This window comes from Theobroma umbraticum, unplaced genomic scaffold (genome assembly GCF_002168275.2).
Source record: "Theobroma umbraticum cultivar Fairchild unplaced genomic scaffold, ASM216827v3 scaffold_86.0, whole genome shotgun sequence".
In the NCBI taxonomy this organism is placed as follows: Eukaryota; Viridiplantae; Streptophyta; class Magnoliopsida; order Malvales; family Malvaceae; genus Theobroma; species Theobroma umbraticum.
In genome coordinates, this window is record NW_018397263.1 from 2,320,189 (window position 1) to 2,344,272 (window position 24,084).

General features: G+C 34.6%; 3 protein-coding genes and 1 pseudogene across 3 annotated transcripts in view; 1 reads left to right on the forward strand and 3 right to left on the reverse strand.

Annotated features, from left to right (window-relative positions):
* Window positions 1-4,348, forward strand: part of LOC110420250 (shikimate O-hydroxycinnamoyltransferase-like) — an 8,484-nt gene extending 4,136 nt beyond the window's left edge. The window contains exons 2-4 of the mRNA XM_089784209.1: window positions 1,245-1,657; window positions 2,659-2,667; window positions 3,064-4,348. Of these exons, the coding sequence (XP_089640335.1) occupies window positions 1,256-1,657; window positions 2,659-2,667; window positions 3,064-3,966 (1,314 nt within the window). The 5' untranslated portion in view covers window positions 1,245-1,255 and the 3' untranslated portion in view covers window positions 3,967-4,348. The remainder of the gene's footprint in view (window positions 1-1,244; window positions 1,658-2,658; window positions 2,668-3,063) is intronic.
* A 1,265-nt stretch (window positions 4,349-5,613) lies between these two features.
* LOC110420405 (V-type proton ATPase subunit G1-like) lies at window positions 5,614-8,092 on the reverse strand. Its single transcript, XM_021433705.2, has 4 exons — window positions 7,934-8,092; window positions 6,888-6,981; window positions 6,317-6,417; window positions 5,614-6,080 (listed from the first exon to the last, which is right to left on the reverse strand). The coding sequence occupies exons 2-4, from the start codon at window positions 6,973-6,975 to the stop codon at window positions 5,937-5,939; spliced, it is 333 nt and encodes a 110-aa protein (XP_021289380.1). The 5' UTR covers window positions 6,976-6,981; window positions 7,934-8,092; the 3' UTR covers window positions 5,614-5,936.
* Window positions 8,093-11,142: 3,050 nt separating this feature from the next.
* LOC110420099 (aquaporin PIP2-2-like) lies at window positions 11,143-13,073 on the reverse strand. Its single transcript, XM_021433273.2, has 4 exons — window positions 12,670-13,073; window positions 12,035-12,330; window positions 11,664-11,804; window positions 11,143-11,553 (listed from the first exon to the last, which is right to left on the reverse strand). Exons 1-4 carry the CDS (start codon window positions 12,962-12,964, stop codon window positions 11,434-11,436), a joined length of 852 nt encoding a protein of 283 aa, XP_021288948.1. The 5' UTR covers window positions 12,965-13,073; the 3' UTR covers window positions 11,143-11,433.
* Window positions 13,074-21,688: 8,615 nt separating this feature from the next.
* LOC110420360 (large ribosomal subunit protein uL11x pseudogene) lies at window positions 21,689-22,590 on the reverse strand (annotated as a pseudogene).
* Between the last annotated feature and the right edge of the window lie 1,494 nt (window positions 22,591-24,084).

Below are 24,084 nucleotides of genomic sequence, written 5' to 3' on the forward strand. Positions count from 1 at the left end.
CGTTTTATAAGAAATTTTGAGTAATTGTAAATAAAAGGCAAACAAGATAAAAGTTAAACAATTTCAAAAGAACCTGTGTTTGTAAATTGTGAAAGTTGTAATTTAATCAACATATTTCACTAATTTGAGTAAATTTAAATAAAAGATAAATTAGATAAGAGTTAAATAATTCTAAAAGAATATGTATTTGTAAATTATAAAAATTATAATTAATCAATATATTTAATTATTTTGTATTATTTTATTTTAACTTAATGTAAGTTATCCATCCAAATTTGATTTTAGGTATGAAATTTTATATTTTTATAGAAGAAGAATTCAAATTTAATTTTTATAAAAAAGTTAAATTAATTTACATATTTTGAAATCAAATAAAAAAATATTTATATACATATATTAATATCATAAATTTTTAACACTTAAATATTTAACTTATTAATAAATAAATTAAAAATTTATTTAAAAATTTATATTTTTTAATTTTTTTAATTTAATTTCTTAATATTTTAATTTTATTTAATTTAACTTTTATATTATATTTTTAATACAGTATGACATTACAGCTTTACTTTAAAAAGTAAAAGCTCGTGATATTTCAACTTAATATATAGTACACTGTATCACTTTCCTTTAGAAAGTAAAAGCATGATTTTTGAACTTAATAATATTTTTCAGAAACATTAACTCCACTTGGCGTACTACTTAAGTCCAGAAATGAAGACGTCAACGACGTACTACAGTTGGCACACGTCTGTAAATGTTGACTAGCAAATAAATACATGGAGCCTTTATGTTTGTTGTCTCGTGGCTGTTCAGCAACCTTAAAATCTTGATAAAAGGAAAACCACATAAACTCAAGTCCCTCGTTTCTTTGGCTTTTCTGTTTTTGTCGTCTTCCTTATGTTCAATTCCCTCCTTCATCTACAAATAAGCTTGAAACCACGTCGAGAGACTTCACCCCTCTGTGCACAATCTCCTCTCTTCACTTCCCCTCTGCTTTGCTTATCTAACCACCACGATCTATATTCTGAAGGTTTTGTTATAATTTCCCACCAATATTAATTAAGGCTTCGCTTCTTTCTACTGGTTATAAAAAAGAAGGTAATAAAAAAGGTACTAAGGCTTTTCCTTTGCATGCATAAAGAACTTGCCTTTTAGAAGAGACATGATGTTTTGTATACCAAAACAGCAGATTCATGAATTTTCTTGTTTTTTATGTTCACTGACTCAATAATTAATTGTAGGGGGTTTAAATATGGAGATTACCATGAAGGAGTCAACAATGGTATGTCCGGCTGAAGAAACTCCAAACCAAAGGCTATGGGTCTCTAACATGGACTTGGTGATGACACTGTACCATATTTCTACTGTATACTTCTACAAGCCAAATGGTTCTTCGGATTTTTTTGACACAAAACTGTTGAAGGAGTCTTTAAGTAAGATTCTGGTTCCATTTTACCCCGTAGCTGGAAGGTTGGGATATGATGAAAATGGAAGACTTGAAATAATCTGCAATGCAAAGGGAGTATTATTCATAGAGACTGAAACTACTTCTATCATGGATGATTTAGTTCAAGATTTTACAGATGGTTCAAAAGTTCCTCAACTAGTTCCAGAAATAGACTACTCTGGAGGAATTCTTCTTATCCCTCTTCCGGTAAGGTCAAGGTTAGTTTTTACCAAACAAGAATAGAAAGGAAACAAATAATAAAGTTTCTTTTTTTTGCACATAATTAGCTTATATGTTTATTAAAGAAAAAGTTTTTTAACTAGCAGCTCACCTAATATTGTTTTGAAAAAATTAATGACTGAAAGGTAGGGATATATAGAGGGATAAGTAGAAACCATGCTATGTGCTAGTTAGTAGCTGTTTGGATTGATTTTTTTTTGGTTTATTTTTTTTTTTAAAAAAAAGACTGATCAAATATGATCTTTTAAAAAGTTCTTAAAAAAAATAATTTTTTTAAGAACAAAATTTTGAAGAAAAGAGTTTAAAAAAGGTTTCAGAGAGGAATTTTTTTATAAAAAAAACACATTAATTTTTCAAGATATATCATTTTTTCAATCGATTTTCCTTTTTTTTCTTTTTTTTTAGCAAATGATCATTTTTCAACTTAAATAACGATTTTTCTTTTCTGTATTTTTTTTAAAAAAATTATTTAAAAAACAAAAAATTTAACAATAAAATATCAAAACTTTGAATTTTTTTGTTTTTATAAAAATTAAGAGAAAAAAATTTAAAATTAAAAACTACATTAAGATACTATTTAAAGATTTTTTTTCTTTTATATTAAAAAATTTTAATGTTAAATATATTATTTTTTTATTTTTTATTTTATAAATTGAAGCATTATGGTTCCATTTCTTGTTAGATCAACAAAAATATAATACTATTGTTATTATATAAATTTATAAGTTATTTTTTTATTAATCTTTTTAATTTTAATATTTAAAATTATATATAAATTTGAATCATTATATTATAACTTATTAGGTGATTGAATAGTATATGGATATCTTTTATGATAATTTTAATCAAAATTAAAATTTATATAATTTATTTTATTAAATAGTTTAGCAAACAGTTTTAATTTAATTTTAAAAATTATTATTTTTTATAAAAACTTAATAATAGTTTTGAAGTTGAAAAAAAACTAGATCAAACAAGTTCTTAGTAAGGGAGTTTAACTGATCAAGTTTCATTCTTCTTTCAATTATTTAATTTATTATTTCTAGATTATATTTTGTCATAATTCATTCCTCTATAGATGCTTGCTAGAAAATATGAATCTTACATATAAGATAAGCAATATACCTCAACTTAATACATTTCAAAATCAAAATAAAATTCTCGAAAGTTAGGAATATTTAGATTGTTTCATGCATTTCTCAATTAAACTTTGCTCTTTAGGTTGTGTGCTAAGTTATCTAGTTGAAAAGTTAGTACTGGAACTGATAAATACACTTTTTTTTTTTTATGAAAATTGCTCTTTTTTCTGAATTTTTTTATAAGTCATGTATTTAACAAGAATAATTGCATATGAATATTGCAATTATTGGTAGGTAACTACTTTCAAATGTGGAGGAATTTCTCTTGGAGTTTCTACTCAACACACAATGACAGATGGTTCATCTGGACTTCATTTCATTAATAGCTGGGCCAACACGGTACGAGGGTTGTCCCCCAGGATTGCCCCATTCTTGGATCGTACCCTTCTTCGAGCCCGAAACCCACCGACTCCAAAATTTCGTCACGTTGAATGTACACCACCTCCTCCTTTGCAAACTATGTTTTCAACTTCAGAGTCCCTGCTAGGTCCCAAACCATCAATTGTATCAGTCTTTAGGATCACAGCTGATCAACTAAACGCCCTCAAAGCCAAAGGAAATGAAAATTCAAATAGTAATACAAAATATAGCACCTACAGTATCTTAGCTGCACACATATGGCGTTGCGCAACCAAAGCTAGAGACCTCTTAGAGGATCAGCAACTCCAGTTAAGAATGCCAATTGATGGACGGAATAGATTGCGTCCTCCTCTCCCACCTGGTTACTTTGGCAATGTAATCTTCATTGCTGCACTCTTAACTCTAGCTGGTGATCTTCTATCAGAACCATTCATAGATACCGTCAAGAGAATTCATGAAATATTGAAAGAAATGGATGATGAATATCTGAGATCTGGTATTGATTACATAGAAAAGGCCCCTGACATAAAAGCTATCAGGCGAGGGCCTCAACATGTGCGGTGCCCGAACCTTCTTATCAACAGTTGGATAAGGTTACCTATCCATGATGCAGATTTCGGATGGGGTCGTCCTATTTTTATGAGGCCGGCAAATATTGTCCATGAAGGGAAACTGTTCATACTTCCAAGCCCAACCAAGGATGGTAGCTTGACATTGGTTACACGTCTGGAGACCTCTCACATGAAACTGTTCGGAAAGCTTCTTTACGAATTCTGACAACATAGACGCTTGCTCGCTGCTAGTTGTTCTCCTTTTCGATCGAGTTTGGATTCGCAAAGTCCTTGCTAATCTTGTTTTGTTGGATTATTTCAGGTCTATATCTTAGTTCTGTTGAGTGGTCTCAATTCTGTTTCCATAGGTTGTTTTCTGAGGTGTTTCTTATTGTATTCAGCCGGTTGTTTGACTTATGGTGTGTCTCATCTTTGCTTTGTTATTGGTTTGGAGACTTCCTTTTCTAGATATGCCAAACTTGTAAACCTCGTTTTAATAGTAATAAATAAATGCTGTTTACTTTACGAGGAAAAAAATCTAGAAGCTATCTACATAGGTTGATGTCTTTCCATTTCTCTTTCCTTTTGTTGTTCGTCCCCTTATTCTAACTCTAGACCATTTGAATTCACCTTCTCTTACTAAGTTGCTTTAGATCGATGCATAATATGTTCATATATGTAATGTATGCTACTTTGTTTTCAATGTACTTTATTATTCACTACTTTGTTGTTCATTACAACAGTAGCAGCATTCATGTTAACGAGCTGCTGGGGTTTTTCCTTGCTTGGCCTTGGCAGTGAAATTGTAGAAAGAATCAAAAGGCATGGTATTCATTTCTTTTTGGCATAATGTACAAAAAACTCTTAAACTATTTTAAAAACTTTAAATTAAATTTTTATAATTAATTATTAATTTAATTAAAATATAATTGATTGTTCTATATCGCGTAACGTTAATGTAATGTGTTAATATATTATAATTAATTATAATACTACAAATTGACGTATCATAATTAATGATTATATGACATGCTAATTTGGTAAGATAACATAATCATATGATATTTTTCACTTTTCACATCAATGTCATAATATTGTCATATAAATATAAAATGATAAGTGACATATTTACTAATGACAAGTAATCAGTTATTAATAATAAAAACTTATTTGATTTAAATAAAAATATAAAATTTAATTGAATATAATAAAAAATAAAAATTTAATTAAATATTTTTAAATAGTTTGGAAGATTTAAGCATTATGTTTTTTTTTTTATTAATATCCTTATTTGTAAAGGACCAAAAAGCTTACAGGAAACGGTAAGAGGAAACATTTCGCTTTGTGTAGGCTTACAAGGTGGGCCTAATATATCGGGCTGGAAACAACCAAGGTCCTGATGTGTGCCAAAGGCTCCTCGGGTGGAGAAAGAAGCATTTGCTAGCCCACGTTCGCATCCAGCTGCCTCCTGCTTAGCTGTGGAAGAATTTCAAATTGCATAATGATCAATGTAAATCGAAAATTGAAGAACACAATGAAATGTGAGTCAATGGAAGGCAGATGACTGATCCGTTTAACCTACATTTTTTTTTTCTTTTAGAGTTTCATGTGGAATGAATAATTGAAACTTCCACAGAAACACTTTCTGTTTTTGATTCTTTTCCTTTCTCAATACAGTTACAAGGCTTTAGATGTAGCAAGCGATCCAGTTTCGCCAGGCCCGGATCATGAGCTCCATTGATTTCTCTGTTTCTTGGCTTTGCCATCTTTGCGAGATCCGATGCTTGAGTTCTGCTTGATGTATGGTATCTACAGGGGCCTTTCCTTTTCCTGTTGCCCCTTACAGAAACACTATCTTCTTTATATAATACTGTAAAAACAAAAGGTTTGGGATTCTGATCATAACTATAAATTTAAGTTCAAATGTCAAACATATTGACCTAAGTAAAACTTTATTGCTCTATTCCCCTACTACAGAATAAGATAGTGACAAATACTGGGCAAATCAGTTGGCGAATATATTCTTGAAGTGCTTTATTCGACAATAAAAAGGTCTAATTTGCCGTGCACAGTTTAAATTAAGTGAACAGAACAAGGCAAATGCTACAGCACGCAGGAAGCTATGGCCTAGGATAAACCACGCCAAGAGAAAAAAACTGGTATAACAGATTTTGACCGTTTGCCATGTCCAGGGGCTTAATTCTTCACTGTTGTCACATGCTTGAGAAGCATTTGGACAACATCATCTGATATTCTTGCAGCCTCATGCTTCAGGTGGTGAATCTTTGCTTCTGTCTCTTGCTCAAGCCGCTTCACATTAGCACCTGAATCTCCACTGCTCTGTTTGATGACCACAAGACGAAATCAGAAAGAAAGAGTTAACAAATCTACAAAGGACTTCACAGCTCAAAACCTTGCAGCTTAAGAGAAGGAATTGATGTTATAAACATGCAAGGTGAGGAGATAAGCTTCCAATCCTCATTAGCAATCTCAAAAAATTGATAAATAGAAACTTCACAAGCTACAAAAAGAAAAGTCAGAATACTCAGCTCTAGTTAGCATTCAAGATGTTTTACCTCAGCAACTTTCCTCTGGAACTCCTCCTCCGCTTGAGCTCGATGTTCAGCAATCTCTTTTTCAGCCTCTTCCTTGGCTTGTTTCAGCCTAGCCATCTTTGCTAAAGGTAGACACCCAGGCAATAAGGAAACGAGGGAAATTACTTCAGAGCTAAACATGAAATATTATAAAAATGAACCATGAAAAGAATTCTCGAGACCATACACTTTGAAAAGACCAAAAATCATGTATGGAAAAGCAATTACATGCATGTCAGAGTGCATGCATGTACATAAAATAATCATGTAAATTATGAGCTGCATACACACACACCATTCATTAAGAGAAAATAATACGGCCAACTTTTCCATAGAGGTCATGAAGAGGACGATTTTCTTTTCTTATTCTTTCTCCTTCTAAAAATCAGGTATTTGAGAAGAAAGCCTCATATATATTCACACCAATTCTTGCAGGCATAGTTCACATACAAATGAACAAAAAGAGATAACAATATATGGAAAAAAATCCAGGTAAATCACTTCAAATTGTTGAATCTGAAAATTGGTCAAAAACAGCACATAGAATAGTTACCATTTCTGGCGGCATTCACGATATGCTGAGCCTCTTGTTCCGCAGCAAGCAACTGCTGGATTCCACCCTGACCCCTACTGGTTTCCATGATTTCCTACAATGCCAAAAGCCCAAAAAACCTTTCAAGACAAGATTGATTATAACCGTATAATTGCATAGTCTGTCAGGAAGAGAACCTCACTCATAACCAATAAGGTACTTTGAGGTCTGAAAGAATTAAATTTGGAGCACATGAAATGAATAATCCCAACAGGTTAAACTAAACACAAACTCAAAAGTTCACGTGTAGATGTCAAAAAAGAAAATTTGGATTCCAGGCTTATCAGACTGTTAAGATAAACTATTACAGAACAAGGCAAATCATATTGCTAAACTCAACAGAAGCAAGCTGAGCTCTAACCTATAAATTATTACGCTTATGTTAAGTTCTCAATAGAAGGGACATCATAAACTCAATTTCACCACAAAGTCCAGTACCTAAACTCTAATTTTATTGTTACAAGAATATTTCTTGGTATGCCTGGAAAGTTCATTCCACAGGAAGAACTATAGCTACATTTTGCAAAAGGGTCCTGAGCAAGATGCAAACTTTAACCTCCAAGAAACAGTTAAGATTCAAATCCTCATAGGATACAACACAAAAATTAAAACTAATTATTTAAGGCTCAGACAAAATCAAGTTAAATCAAAGATCTTTCCTCAGATCCCATCAACACCTTATATTCTCTTATAGCTAAAACGCTTTTCCAAAAATCTTCACCAATTCAATTTAGAGGAACAAAAAGACTTCAAAGTAAAATCTAAAAACAACCCACCAACCAAATCCAATTAAAATTAAACTGAAAAGACTTTAAAAAAAATAGGATCTCTGCTTTTCTGCTTTCTGCTTTCTTAGTTTGATCTTTCACAGAATTCTATTCTCCCTCCATGAATAACAGAACATACAGTTTTGACCTTTTGGCAAGGCAGAGAGCAGTTTAAAACCCCATACGAATTATAACGAAGATATTAAAAACTGAAATAAAAAGGGAAAAACTTTGGGTTACCTGGAAAACGGTGTCTAGATTTTTTGTCCGAAGATTTCAGTGCAAAACTGAAGGACGCTTGTTTGACTGATGCAAGGGAGGAAAATAAACTGTTACCATTACAAAGAGAACCGAGGTAAACTATGTCGTTTTGATTTCCACGAGGGCTTTTGTAATTGGTAATGCTTCCATTGCTTTTGCCCTACATATAAGCCAGAATTTGGATTTGGGGCTCAATTTGATTTTCCTCTTTTTTTTTTTATGCTTGGCAAATTCATTATTCATTGTGGTTAAAACAATGGTAGTAATGCTTATTTACAAGAAATTTTTTTTCATATTTTCAAGTTTAAAAAATAATAAAAAATTATACCCCAACATTTAGATGAATAATTCATCTAATTAATGCATAATTCTGTTCAAAAAGTAAGGTTCAAATTTTCTTTTTCCAAATAAAGAAATATATAACTAACCACAATTGTCAAAATATCAAAATGAGTGCCAAAGTATAATGTTAAATTTTGCCCTATATGACTATTGCTTAAATGAACTTAAAACATAAGTATGAACAATAAATTAAGAAAGAACATCTTTGCAAGTATGAAGTATCCCATATTTATTCCACTTATGATAAACGTTCAAGGTTCCCAATTTTAGTAGATAACCGAGCAAATCACCAACTCGTGTATCAAATCTCCATGGAATTCAAGTGTTGCATTCTTCTCCATCTTCACCACACAGGAAGTTCCATTGCTTAGACAATCCAACCTAAATTCTATGGTGGAAATAGAAAACACATAAAGCTAAAATAATAGAGCTTCGGAGAATTGGAATTGCGGAAGTTGATCTGGATATAGATAGCTTCAGACCCCTCCTTTCTTGGCCAAGCATGTATACTGTGCTCTGATATTATCGTTCTTCCTCTTCTGGTAAATAAATCCTCCCACCCCAATAACACAAGCACCAACCAGAACTCCAGCCACAGCTCCATTCACTCCATTCCAAGAGTCCTCATCTTCATAAGGTTCAACAGGCTCATCTTCAGCCCTGTAGTTGAATGGCAAGATTGTCTGATGAATTGTTGGAGCTAAACCAAAAGTGTCATCGTTTGAAGGAGTCATTTGGACGGTGGGGTCTGATTCTGGGAATAAGACTGCTTCTGATGGTGCAGGGACTGCAGTTTTTGGTAGAGAGCTGTAGTCATTAAGTTCAGGTACATTTTCAGGATTTTGGGATTCTGTGTTGGGAGGAGTAGCTGATGAATAATCCTGGCTGGTGATATCTTCCTCCCCTTTTGTTTCAGGAGCTGGGGCATTAACATAGGTAACAGGTGATTGATTCTCTTGAGTGAAACTCCCATCGTCTGAGGTGTCAAGAGCTGGAGAATTGTCAACGTTTGCAGGGGCAAGAGCAGGAGATTTATTCTCTTCAAGACTAGGAGCATCCACATTAGGAGAATAAGAAGAAGGAACAGATGTATTCTCTTGAGACAGTATGTCGTTGTCTTTGTTTTCAGCAGAAGATAGATTCTCTTGAGAAACATTCTCGTCTTCTTTGGTTTCAACAGCAGGAGTATCCACACTCGGGGAAGGAGGCAGAGATGTGTTCTCCTGGAAAAGATCATCACTCTCTTTGGTTTCAACAGCTGGAGGATCCGCCTTCGTAGGAGGAAGAGATGTATTTTCTTGAGAAAGATTATCCATATCCCGGGTGTCAAGAACAGAATCATCAACAGTGGTAGGAGAAAGAGAAGTGGAGATATTTTCATCACCTTTGTTCGTTTCAAGAGTAGGATCATCAACGGATGGAGGAGATGCAAGGTCTTGAGAGAGCTTTTCCTGACCTTGGGTCTCGAGAGAGGGTTCATCAGCATTGGAAAGACTGGAAATGTTCTCTTGAGAGAGTGTTTGGTTGGGTTTGGTTTCAACATCAGGAATGCCAGAGCTAGGAGGAACAGAAAAATATGTTGGAGAGAGAGTTTCAGCTTCAGCTTCCGTAGTTGGACTGTCGGGATTGGGAAGAAAAGGTAAAGATTCTGGGGAAAGAGATTTGTTTTCAGATTCTGATGCCGCTGGAGCATAAGATTGCTCAGAAGTCGTTGCAGAAATACTATAATTTGCTAAAATTGAAAACATTACAGATAAAAAGAGACATACTTTCGAGGCTTGTTTTGGCATGTTTGGTCTCTTGGAGAGAAGGAAGCTTATTGGAAAATTATGCAGAACCGATGAGAAATTGCAAAAATGTGAGGATTTTTTCAAGGCACAAAAGAGCTATGAATTTAAGATATGCAATGAAACTCTTTAATTTCCCAGTTTAGAAGGCACCACATTATATAAACTCTAGTCAGGAATTAGAGTTGGATGAAGAAATGGTGAGAAATGGGATTCAATTCTCGTTTAAGTTTGTCTGATGGCGATGCCATGGTGACATTGTTTTCCGCATTACATGAATAGATTATCTAGTTGGAATCATGAAAAGGTTGCCATTAATAAATCCTCAATATCAGAGTTTAATGCATTGCCATAAATGAGAGCTAATACCATTAAATTCCTTTTCTCGTTATAAAAAATTTCCGAGGAAGGCAAGGTGGCCCGAGACAACGAGGAAAGCCACCTCACTTAACACACGCCAAATTTTGAAAACTTGACATGCTACAGCAACCTGGTCTGATTTGAACTCCCTGATTTTTTTTTCCCCTGTTGAATCTGGCTTTGGCCATATGAATGTTTCGTTTTATCTTTGGTAGAGGCACCTAAAGCTGTTTCTCTTGCTCCATTTCTGAAACAGTTAAGTTGAAAGTCCTCTGGAAACAGATAATCTTGATTCATCTTAGCGGTTTGTAAGATAATCAGATCAGATGATCTATTATTCCAGAAAGTTAAATTCACTAATCTCCTCCTCATGGTAGAGTATTTCACATTAGACAGGAGTTGTCAGGATTAAAAACATTCTCAATACTATACGTTTTATGTACTTAACTTGCTTTAAAGTACCCCCAGTTTACTGTTCTTTTCTGTAGCTGCCACCAACTTAAAAGCTAGAAAACACCAACAGGGCTAATGTCTAATTCGTTTGTTAACATATCCAATACCCTTGTTTTCCTGTTCTTGATCAGGTCACATTTAAATGGATAAATTTGCCAATTTCACCACATTTATAGGTCACCCAAATCATTTTCCATCCAGATAAAAAAGAAGAAAAGAAAGGATAGGGAAATGAACTCTTTCAAATAAAGAAACACAAAGTACTTGATGATAAAATTTTCAAAGACAACAAAGAGACACCAAGACAACCAAAAAAGAAAAAAAAAAGGAAAAAGGATAGAAAAGGAAAACAGGGATGATGACAACACTTGGGCACATTAAAAATAAGTGCCAGATGATACAGAGAAGCATGACACCTTTCATTATAATTTACAAATTCAATGGTCCGTTAAAGCCTCTTGACCACATAAAACTTCATTTCTCCAAGGCAACCCTTTTTCTTTTCTCGTGGCTGGAGAATTATTGCTTAATATTTTTTTACATGGCAGAGCTGCTCCTGAAGGATCCAAGAGCTTTAGCAGCAGCTGCCCTCAGGATATACTGGTGATAGATTGCAGCAATGGCGGCACCAATGAAAGGTCCAACCCAGAAAATCCACTGCAAGAATTCAAACACAACAAATGTTGCGTTAGGCATCAATACTTCAAAAAGGTTGCCATAAAATTAAGGAAAAATTAAAATCAATTGTATGAGTGAATGGTTCATACTTGGTCATCCCATGGCTTGTCCTGGTTATACATAACAGCAGCTCCAAAACTACGAGCAGGGTTAATACCGGTGCCGGTGATCGGAATAGTGGCCAAGTGAACCATGAACACAGCAAACCCAATGGGAAGTGGTGCCAAGACCTTAAATTAGAATATAGAAAAAAAATTAGTAATTAATAAAAATGGAAAGTTTTTGTACACTTTATGTCTAGCTACTTCCAATGGTGATTTCAAATTCAGAACCATACAGTCGATGAATTTTGCGATCAAACCAAAATTAATTAGCAAGATTTCTAAGAAATTTGTACCCTAATTTGAGAGGATAAAAAGGGAAGTACGAAAGTGTGGAGTTGGTTGAGTTAGAGACATACAGGGACGTGGGAGTCTCTTGCACTCCTCTTGGGATCAGTAGCAGAGAAAACAGTGTAGACAAGAACAAAGGTGCCGATGATTTCAGCGGCCAAACCGGTTCCGGTGCTGTATCCATCAGCGAGAAAGTTGGCTCCTCCTCCATACTGGTTGTAGTAAGATTTTTGGAATGCCTTCACCAGCCCACAGCCACAGATGGCTCCCAAACATTGAGCAGCCATGTACAAAACGGCTCGGACCAAAGACACCTTCCTAGCCAGGAACAGCCCAAAGGTCACAGCAGGATTGATGTGCCCCCCTGCATATTTCATCAAAAACTGTTAGCCATCTGCTCAATTACCCAGTTTTTACCCTAGTTTAATTGTAATTTCTTAAACGTTTTTTGACACTTTCTTGCTTCTGAAAAAACTTTTACTTCAGTGGGAACATGTTCTTGGAAAACTGAGTTGGCCAATGATCTGTTTTTGGCTATAAAAGAAAGTTACTATATATTTTAGGGAGATGTCACTTGTCAGTCATAAATGCTAACCAAAACCATTGATCTTAGGAAAATATCCCGTTCATCCAAGAACTAAGATATGATCAATTACTCATAGAAAAAGATAGAGAGAGAGAGAGAGAGAGAGTTATACTTTACCTGAGATGCCAGCAGTGCAGTAAACAAGGACAAAGATCATGCCGCCGAAAGCCCAAGCAATGCCAAGAATGCCAACACCACCGCATTCATCACCACCCTTGTCAATCTGGCTCTTGTAGCCGATCACTGTCAACACAGTGATGTACAAAAACAAGAGCGTGGCAATAAACTCAGCTATTATAGCCCTGTAAAAGGACCACTTTATGAACTCCTCCGCGTCGACCAACGGAGCTGGCGGAGGATCATGGTAGTCTTTGGCTTGGAACTCACCACCGACCTCAATGTCCTTAGCCATGGCCTCTTTGCGCTAAGAAAATTCAATGACAAGGTGATCAAATAGAAGATAGAAGCTTGGAGGAGAGCCTTGTTTATCTTTCCTTGAAGAATTTGTGATGGGAAGCATGGAGAAGTGGAGTGGGGGTATATATGGGGTGAGATGAGAGAGTTGAGTGAGTGTTAAATCAGCTTAGCTTTGCCGCCCCATATTACAAAAGTATGGTTTGTTTCCCTGTCTGTGACCCCACCAAGGGTGACTGTTTGCTCATGGACTTTGATCCCCTGGCTCCCTGTGACTTGGCCACTACTTTGCAAGATAGTTCTAGTCACTTCTTATGCTTAAAAACTATATATGATTACAGCCCACTTAGGTTTTAAAAGTTCTGCTTTGAATTTGTTGGGAAAAATCCAAGTTCATTTCATGTGATTTTACTTTATGAAAGTGGGTATGAAGTTTGAATCATGATCAATTTCCATATGATGTCTACCCAAGAAATTACATTGAAGCACCAAATGTAGTTGCACTTATAAAGTGGAAGCTATTTTTATACTTTTATGGTAAGAAAGTTGAATAGAAATTCATTTGATGTCTTGTTCAGTATTTCTTTTTATAATTTTGTATTATGTATTTAATTTTATATACAATCAATCAAAAATTTTAATCTTTAAATCTTAAATTCTAATACAAAAAAATTACTAAACATGTGATGCAAAAATAGAAAAAAAAACACTAAACGAAAAACCAAATCAAAATAAAGAATTTTTGTTAAAAAAGTTAATTCAATTACTTGATCTAGCATTTCTTTATCATCGTGTTTATTTTATTTATTAACAAAAAAATGGATAAAATAAATTGTTACAGACACCTTCCTTACTATTATAAACTATATATATATATATGTGTATGTTTCAATACAGATAAGTGATAATCACGTTTAACTATTATTATTACTATGTTTCTAGCAACTCTAGGCATATTAAAATAGGCCCTCATCAAAGAAACAATACATACTTGGCAGCAATTGTTGGAGTCAATCTCTTTCTTTGTTCTTAAATACATAAAAAGTGAACAGATAAGTTAATTAATTCAGCTTCTTACTTTTTCAGTTTATTAATCCATAAGCAACAATGTATTTTACATCATGAATTAGAAGAATATTTTAATTAGATTGGTGGTTACTTAGATAATATTAACCCATTAATTAACCTGAATAGTGGATCTTCCACTACAATAAATGCTAATCTTTCACTGTAGTTCCACTATTTCTATTATTGTCCTTCGTTGCAATTATGAATTGATGGAGCAAAAATAAAAAAAGGTATGGTTACGCAAAGAAATCCAAAACTTTCTCCTTCGGAAAAGGCCAAATAAAATGTGAAAAATGCAGCGTCGTTTGATCTGCCGAACACTTGAAAAAGACGCAAGTAGGGTAAATCAATACCGTCGCTGTTAACTGGCTCATAATTCGCCACGTGTCTTCATTCTGATGGGACCATCCCCTCCATGGCTGTATTTGGACAGCTAGAATCACATGAAATGGTGTGCCAGCGTGTGACGGTGGGCGTGACTAAATTGGTGTACCGACTAATCAGTGTTCTTTTCACCACCACCGCCCAGTTCCACTTGGTCCCACCCAACACCGCCGTTGTCGACTCAACCACTCTTGTCCTGCCACGTTGTATTTTAAACGGCCGCCACCAATCATTGCTCACTTATATTACACTAATATATTTTATGCTTAAACAAAAATCGCTGTGCTTTTCCCTAATCAATAATCATCCGCATAGTGATGGACCACGGTCCAAGCAATAGGGAAGAAATATTAGAATATGTTCATGGCTTAGGTTAAGCCACGTGTCAAATACTTAGTTTTTCAAGGATGATGTTGAGGTTTTAGCCGTTGATTGGCCATTAGCATGGTCGGTTGTCCTCTCCTGATCTTTCATCATGTGCGAAATAATATTTCTTTCCAACATTTTTTCGGTCAAAAAGAAAAGTCCCATAATATATTGGGTAGGGTGTTATGACAATGGACCATTCGAGATAAATATCAATAAGTAGGGTATTTAAAATTATTTACATTGAGATAAAAAAAATTTATCAATTGAGTCAATTTTTGTTAAAATACGACTTTTTATTTGTTACCATAATGAATATGATATATTCATTGCATGTTTTTTATATCTTAACATTGTGTGCATGATACAACGCATTTCCATATAGAACCATACAATATAAATAAAAACTTCTTAAGGGAAAAAATAAAGTTAGAAGTATATGACAATTACTAAAATTTTTTGTGATTATCTAATGAAGTGGAACTTGTTTTATCTAAGGATTTTGGATTGTTAGCAAAACCTAAATATTATACAGGTATAGTATTTTTAAAAAATATAATTATTTTAAAAACTTTAAATAAACTTTTATTTTATTATTACGTTTAATTAAATTTTTATTTTTTTATTTTAAATTAAATAATTTTTTATAACTAACGATTAATTAACTACTATTAATCAAAACATCACTTATCATTTTATATTATGTAGTGTTGACGTAGTATACTAATATGCTTTATTGAATGAGAACGTAATCACTTGACATTTTTACTTTCCATGTTAATATTATACATGCATAAAAATAATAAATGAAGTTTTAATTAATAATAATTAATTAACTGTTAATTGTAAAAACTTATTTGACATAAAATAAAAATGAAAATGTTTGATTGAACATCATATAAAAATAAATATTTATTTAAAATTTCTTAAATAATTTAAATTTTTTTTAAAAAATATACCTTTTATATGTCACTCGATGAGTAACTCGTCAGTTAAAATTGAAGGAATAAAAAAACTACTTTTTTCATTCTATGAATAACCTTAAAAAAATTTGGTGAGAAAATAAGTTATGTACGTTTTTCCATTTTTGTTATTCGGTTCATATATTTACTTAGTGAAAGCCTACAATTCGTTTCTAATTCATTGCCCAAATTTACTACACATTGAGAAGTATTTTTTGTTTTTTACCAAACCCATTATAGAAATGGAAGAAATATGTGGGGAAATGGGAGTTTTGACCTTTTTGCTTTATTCCCTGTTTTATCTTTTGCCATTTTGAAAGAGAAATTATACATGCACGTGTGATGAAAATCGTGCATCATGCATTTCATTTCTCAAAGAAAGGTGGAAAAGTAAACCCATCAAATAATTAAGGCAGCTTCGAGTTGTTCCAAGATGCAATGCTCTACATTTCCCTGGAAGAATGTAGTTGGTTTGGTCTTCTCCAGAATCTGTACTTAACTACTCATTATGTGTCCAACTCAACTGAGAGCAAATGGCCCTCTTTTCTCAACAATTTTTTTGTTTCAAAATCAGGCCACTTGATGATTACAGGTTCAATCTACCTGTCTTCACGAGCTTTCATTTGCCTCCAATTTTTAACAGAACACAACTTTAATCCCTACAGATATTGCCAAGTAACAGAATCACATGGAAGGAGAGCAGAGTTTCTTTCTTAACTAGTCATTCCTTGTCTTATTGAAGGTTGTCCTCCCATGAGATTCCTTATGGGAAAAGATTGGGCAGATCAAACCACAAAAAGGCTAATACCAAATATCAGCCTGGAATCTATTAGGATTGCCCACAGTATTAGCCAATTAGTACAGGACAGTTTTCCTTTAATGCATAAGCGAGATCATTAATGAATTAATAATTTGGTGTTGGCTCTGTGGCAAATCATTGCAACAAGCCTGCTAGGAAACTAGTAACAAAAGAAGCAATGAAATCAAGGAAAACAAAACTGGGATTGCAATGGAGCAAATCAAACAAAATGGATCGAGTTGTTTTTAGAAAGAACATTCTGTCAATGTGCTAGCACCACAAAAGTTACAATTTATGACCCAGGATTCACAAGAAAGGAAACTGCAATCGAAATTTAATTTCCTAGTCGTCATCCGATTCCTCAGTCTCTTCTTCTGCGATTGTCTCCAACACTGGAGAATTTGACGTTCTGAGAGGTGAAATGACAAGGGCTGGTGCCACTTCAATCCAAGAACTCAGATATCTAATCTCCTTTGCCATTGCAGAATAACAAAGCCTTTCCTTTTACCGGCTGATAGAGAGACCAATGGAAAAGACAAAACCTGGAACTTGTCTGCAAGATTATGGACTTGCTGGATGTAGACTGGAATTGGGTTGAGAGGTGAATGGGTGTGGTGGGTGGCTCTTATAATGAGTTAAAAGAAACAAATTATTGACAAGAAGAATTGGAATGGAGAGATTGCTGCCCCTTTAAGCTAAAGCCATGTGGAAAATAAGGAAGATCAAGTAATTAAGAAAAGGCCCTGCCACAAGCATGGGACAAATGTGAAGAATACTTGTCGAGTGCACATGGCAAGCAAAACCACCATACAATTGGTTGGATGTAATTTCATGGTCAGGACAGATTATTTCTGCGTTGAAAGAAAAGAAAGGGATGACGAGGCAAGTTTTCAAGAGCTACCACCCTAATTAGCTCCATTTGTTTTCACTCAAGGCCACGAGTTAAAATTGGTACACGTGTCCCCAACTCAGAAGATTGACTTGATTATAAAATGATGAACCAGATCTCGACGTTTTCCCAGCAACACGTCATTTACCTTCTCAAATTTAACATTTAACACGTTGAGATTAGAGGGTGCTTGATTTCTGACAAAAGTTTTGGTTGGAAATTTAATAAAGATAGCATTAGCTTTGACAGATATAAAGATATATAGGGAGAGAAATTGACAGGAAAAACGATGGACGATAATGCTGGTATGGCTTTTCAAAGCCATTTTAATTAACTTAATTGATACTTATGAGGACTAAACTTATCATCAATTGGTTTCACTTTTCTTTTGAAGTACAAATTGGATCAAATCCTATAATTAGAAATTTAGAATTAGCTTTCTTGCTTGTCAAAGTTTCAGCCTGGAAATGTTAACCATGCAATTCTCATCATGATTGCAGGATGATGACATCTGGGAATATTTTAGAGCAAGACAGTAATTTAATTAATGAAATTATTTACTTTCTTTCGATGGAACGGAGTATGCACAGATAAAAAGAAAACTGATCTACAAAATTTACAGTACATTGCTGCTTTAAGGAGTGCTTAGTTTTCTCAATCCTTCATGGATGATGCTGCAGTCATGTCCTTTTCATACGCGTTTTGGTTGCTTCCTCTCATTACTTAATGAACCATTTGTTCCGGTAAAAGGCCAAACGGAACATTCCTTTAGATGCTAACATGTCTCTGAGGAATTCAGGTGCACTGAGCAGAATCCTGGAATTATGAATTGTCATCATATTCCTCAACAACATCTTCAACAATGGTCTCCAAACCTGGAGAATTGGAAGGCTTTTGAGGGTAAATAATAGGAGCTGGCGCTACTTCAATCCAGGTGTACATTTTCCTGCTTTCCTTAGCCATCAAAGAAGCCTGAAAGAAGAGGTGGTTGTTGTCTTAATACTATCTGTTGACGATTAACAAGGGTTAACAATGAATTCCTCTCTTCCTCCTGTTCCTGGGAAGAAGAGGGATGTCAAAACACCTGGGGAGGACTTTCAAAAAGGCTTTTTGTGGGTTTTACAAAGAGAGAACAAGGAATCAATTGCAATTTGAGAAGAATGCGAATGCCAACAGAGCTTAAATAGGGAAGGATGAAAAAGACACATCCTAAAATATCCAAGCAAGGAAACAAAGGAGGTTGAGTCATAGACCGAATTGACGGTAGACCGCAATCCATGTGTACATTGTTCAAACACGGTTTCGTTTACTACGAAAGGAAAAAGAACATTCCGGAAACTATGGGCACGATGGGCGCGCTCTGATCCAAAGATAGGATACGTGTGAAAATCTTGGAGGCAAATGTGTTTATTTCACCAACATTATTGGCATTCTTCCAGGGGAATTACAAGCCCTGATTCCAGGGGAAGTAACAGCATTCGTACGCAAAAATAGAAATTGACTCTAGGTCTAAATAGAGGTTCTCAATACCAGCCATGAAGAGGTTTTAGAAACCAAAGAGAGACCTTAGCCTTTGAAACAAGTACTGACACTAGAAATGTAACTCGATCCTCCTCCATAGAATGTATTTGTTTTGAAAACAGACTGCTGTCAATGGGGCTGACACTTGGACCTGCATCCGGTAGAGGAATGCCAGTGATAGTTTAGGCTATTGGTTGAAGAAGGGGTTCATGTTGGCTTGCACAACTATGTGGGTTGTCAGTTTAAGGAAGGATTGCTCCTTGCAAAGTCTTTGCATGTATAATCATGTATTCCTGATTGTAAAACTGTATGCAGCTGTTTCCATTTTTTGCAGCACCGTGTGATTTGTGAATGATCATCAAAGCATGTGATTGTCTCATGCCCGCATTGAACAAAAATCTTCTGTTCTCCTTTCCTGCCCCATGAACAAATTTTTGACAAGTGTCTACTTGATGCTCACAATGTAAAATAGGTTAGCCCGGTGTTCAAATACCCTCTATTCAAACAAAAAGTCAAATTAAAAATTATCATTGAAAAAAATGAAACTTAATACTGATGGTGATAGCGGGAATCAAATACAGAGCTGGAAAGCCTAGCCTAGCATCAAGGATGTTGGAATCACCGCAAACAAAGCTATAGCTTGAAGATCTTGACTCGATCAAGAACAAAAAGCCAAGAAATAGAAGCTCAAGCAAAAATATAGACCAATCAACTTAATTAAAAGATCGGGATATTCCGCTAAATTAAGGAAGGCGGCTTGTTCACACTTATCTGCGACTGAGCCCTTGCATACAGGCTGCCGTGATGGTCGTCCAGTTCTCGAATGGAATGGCCTTGGCTTGGCTTCAAGAGAAAGAGTTTCATGGGCGATGTCAGCTTACTCAAGAAATTAAAGATTAATGAGACCAGCTAAGGTTTGTGCGATCCATTTACCATTGCACCATCACTAGATATACACTTACTACTGAATGGTTCTGATTGTGAATGTTTCATCTTCATTTGCCATTCAAATGATGCATTTTGTGGTTCACATTAAGTTTGTATTAAGTTTCTATGGAACAAAGAGGTAACCTTTCAAAATAATAAAAATGAAATAAGTCCTCAAAAATTATTTTTTAATTTTTAATTTTAAAAAAATCAAATCTTACTCTCCATGCAAAGGATCATGCATTAATTAATAAGTTAAATACTCATGTGTACTTATTTTTTAATTTTTAATCTTATAAATCAAAGATAAAAGAAAAATCATGAAAAGATAGAGAATTGGGTAAAGAGTTTTTAATTGCTCCCCTGCTAAAACATCATGAAAGATGAAAAGTTAATCAAAATGTGAAACTCTTTATCCTTGCAACACGAGAGGCATTTAGACCTTGATTAGAGAGGAATAGGAGGCTGTCCATATTGTCTCCTAAGTCATTAGTCATTACCACACAAATAAAAAGTTGCTTTCTTCAACTTTTTAAGTAGGCTTTCAACAGTCTTACTTATGAGGGAGATTAAAGGTTTCTTTTTGTTTTCATTTATGGATAACTAAATCCATCTTTCACGGTCGACCCTTTTTCTTCATTAACATGTTGGCCGAGCTAAGCTAATTTAATTATAACAAGTACAAATCTCATTTAATCAGTAACTAATTTAATTGCCTACCAAAACTAAACTAATTACAAACAAATTTAATTACAAAAAATGCAAATCACCTTGCATCACACATTGATAATTCTGAAAATTCTGATCAAATTTCTCATAAATCTTTATCTTCTCAAGATTTTAATGAACACTTTTTTTATATATATCAAAAGTTGCAAAGTTTATCTTATCAAGCACCAAACTCAGCCTGAAGATGATCAAAGAAAATACTATAAAGTGACAGCATCAAATACCATGCATATACCTAATTTTGGATCAAGTTCCATGAACTATAAAATAGGGTATAGAAAATGACTCCATGATTCAATATGACACTATTTACTAGTGAAGTGACTGACTGATCCTCCTGATTGGTGCAAGAAAAACAAGACAAAAATCTTGATGCCACAAGGATACTCTCCAATGCAAATAAGGAAGCTACAAGTCCAACCATTTTCCTCCCAAAACTATCTGCATTCTGATACATTACCAACAACTTAGTCTCCAACACTTATCAAGTGACATATTCAACAAAAAAGTTCTACCAATTTCATGCCAAAAGCGAAAAAGAAATCAACAAGAATGCCATATCAGCCAAAAAGATTGACCCACAATAAGCTTCAAAAGTCAATAGTTTAAAATAACCAACAGCTTAGCTGGAAATACTACTCATTGGAGAGGCCTCTTGCCCCCCAGACCTCCACATAAAACTTAAGATCATAATAAACAGCTAAGGTTCTTAAAAGTCTGATCAACTACTCTGCCCTAGCAAAAGTGATTCCGCAATAAAAATGATAAACAACAGCTAAGGTTCTTCAAAACACAAGCTCATTCTATCAGCCATGAACACATTCAAGAAACAAGACAAACCTGCACTAGCACCCATAGCACAATCAAAGAGTATAAACATGCTAGTTATTGGCCAAAGCAAGGCTTCGACACCAACCCCCCTCTACATTACTACATTAAAAAGGAAACCATATGCAGTAATGTTACCAGGAATCAATTAAAACATCAACATCACATAAGATAAGCCAGGGCAATACTAAAAGCACCATAATAAGAATCAATCACCACAGAACTCAAAACCTTACTACACAATCAACAAATCATCAAACACGTCCACAAATTAAGTTCATCAGAAAATGCAATTATCAAAATTACGATTCCATCCCAATATTCGTTCCACGATAAGCAAAATAACCTAAAAGCAAAATTTAAACCATACATCTCCTCATTCAAAATATAAACCCCACCACCCTCCACAAATTTCATCATCATTAAACCCCTTAGGAGACTTAATCATCATCATTTTGAAAAATTATCCAAAAACTTATAAAAAAAAAAGGTTACATAAAAAAACAATAATAACCAAAAACCCTCACTTTCTTTTGTTTTTTTTGTTTACTCCAAGGGAACATCAACTTCTCCCTCAGAAATCTCCTCCTGCAGATCTTTAGGGTCTTTCCCGTCAACCGTACACCCAACAGAAACACAAGTTCCCAAAATCTCCTTCACAGTTCCTCTCAAATCCTTAGCCATGGATCTGGGCCTCATCACTTTCGCAATCTCGATCACATCATCGAGGCTAATATTCCCATTATGCTTAATATTCTTTGTCTTCTTACGATCCCTCTCGGGCTCCTTCAATGCCTTGATGACTAACGCTGCGGCGGAGGGAACCACGGTGACTTTGGCTTGACGGTTCTGGACGGTCAGTTTGACGGTGACACGTAAGCCCTTCCAGTCCTTGGCGGTTTCTTTGGCGATGTCTTCACCGATTTTTTTGGGGGAGAGACCCAAAGGGCCGATTTTGGGCGCGAGGGAACTGGCAGCTCCGACTTCGCCTCCAGTGACTCGAACGAAGACGTCGACGACTTGGGTCGGGTCGAACTTTGGCGGCATGGTTGGCGGCGACTGCGGGGGCTAGGGTTAAGATTTTGAAGGGTAATGAGAGCAGTACTGGGATTTCGGCGGGGGCGAAATGAAAACGGAGAGTGCCGAGGAGTTTTAAGGGGTAGGAAATTAGGGTTTTGTGGCGTGTTGGGATTTCGAAATGACCAAATAGTCCTGGGCTGTCGGGAAAATTTCCGGGGTCCTAATGGCCCCTTGGTCTAGCCAATTGGGCTTCCACAAAACTTAATTTCTTAATGACACTTTTTCAAAGCCCAAATGAATATGATCACTTTGGCCCATGAAATATTTTAAATTACAATATGTGTAAACAACGCAAATTTTAATGATAAATATCTTAAATCTTATTGAAACTATTATGAAATGTTTATGGGGCTAAAAGAAGAAGAAGAAAAAGAAGAACCTTCTCAAAGCTAGTAGCCTAAATGAACATTTTATATATAACCCTAGCTGCCCAAAGTGAAAAAGGCTTTATAATAGGTTTTGAGAGTTAAAATGAAGGAAGAGCACATAATTAGGTCCATGGTACCTTTTAACAATTAATCCCCATTGAGCTTTATTGTGGCCTGCTACTCGGGCCTGGATCATCCCTTTGAGAATCTAGATGTTTTATGCAGCTAAAGGTTGGGTTATGACAATGTCCGCAACAAGATGTTTAAGGTACCATAAAGCACCTTCTTTTGACGCCAAATTGTGCCTTGATGGACAGGAAATGGCTTAATCCACAACATGAAAGAAAAAAGGGATTCCTTCTCCTTTTTGTTTGTGTGTGGATTTGGAAATTTTAAAAGAGAAAAACATATGGGAACCCTATCATTTGATAAAGAATCTCTAGACATGCCACATGCATCCTTTAATCCTCCAAGGAACTCCATTATGAGACATAACCCACTTATCTACATTAAAAAAAAGGGCGTGAGGGGGAGTCATTTCTTACAAGATATATAAAGATAGGTTCTATATAATATTCAAAGCAAAGATAATCTTGAAGAGAATAAAATATTTACAATCCCAAGATCAACATTACTAGGCCATTGCATCTATTATAGTCTCTTTTCTATCCAATGAAGGCTTAAATGCTATTTAAAATAAGATTTTCACAAGATTTTAGCTCATCATACAGCATCCCATGCATGCATGCCTAGGTTTTATTTTAATCCAAAGGCGATCGTATTATCTTTTATGCATCCGGGTTTTCTTTGTATTATTAATGCTGTCGATATCCTTCTTGATTTTAGCTTAGGGATAATAGACTTTGGCCTTAGAAAATTCAACCAAGTTGAAGCTTTGCTTCGGACCAAGCTCTAGTATACCAGCCAGTCCAAATGTTACATTATCATATTTACTCATAAAACATTCGTAAGATTTGCACTATTACTTCTTATCATTAATTTTTAGTAAATTTACCTTGATTTTGGATTCTAATTAGATATTTTCTGAAAAATCGTAACATATTTGAATTAATTGCATGATATGCATAAAAACTTACATTATTACTTCATACTGTTAATATTTTAATAAATTTATCTTGATTTTAAGTTTTGATTAGATGTCTTTTATAAAGTCCGTGACATATTTTGAATTAATTG

What these genes read in the sequence shown, in the direction of transcription:
- LOC110420405 (XM_021433705.2), bottom strand. Translation starts at nt 6,975, where the DNA reads ATGGAAACCAGTAGGGGTCAGGGTGGAATCCAGCAGTTGCTTGCTGCG. An exon ending in CGTGAATGCCGCCAGAAATG is followed by an intron (nt 6,418 to 6,887) that starts GTAACTATTCTA and finishes GTCTACCTTTAG; the next exon opens with CAAAGATGGCTAGGCTGAAA. An exon ending in TCCAGAGGAAAGTTGCTGAG is followed by an intron (nt 6,081 to 6,316) that starts GTAAAACATCTT and finishes GTCATCAAACAG; the next exon opens with AGCAGTGGAGATTCAGGTGC.
- LOC110420099 (XM_021433273.2), bottom strand. Translation starts at nt 12,964, where the DNA reads ATGGCTAAGGACATTGAGGTCGGTGGTGAGTTCCAAGCCAAAGACTAC. An exon ending in CAAGAGACTCCCACGTCCCT is followed by an intron (nt 11,805 to 12,034) that starts GTATGTCTCTAA and finishes TTCTAATTTAAG; the next exon opens with GTCTTGGCACCACTTCCCAT. An exon ending in ACAAGCCATGGGATGACCAA is followed by an intron (nt 11,554 to 11,663) that starts GTATGAACCATT and finishes GAATTCTTGCAG; the next exon opens with TGGATTTTCTGGGTTGGACC.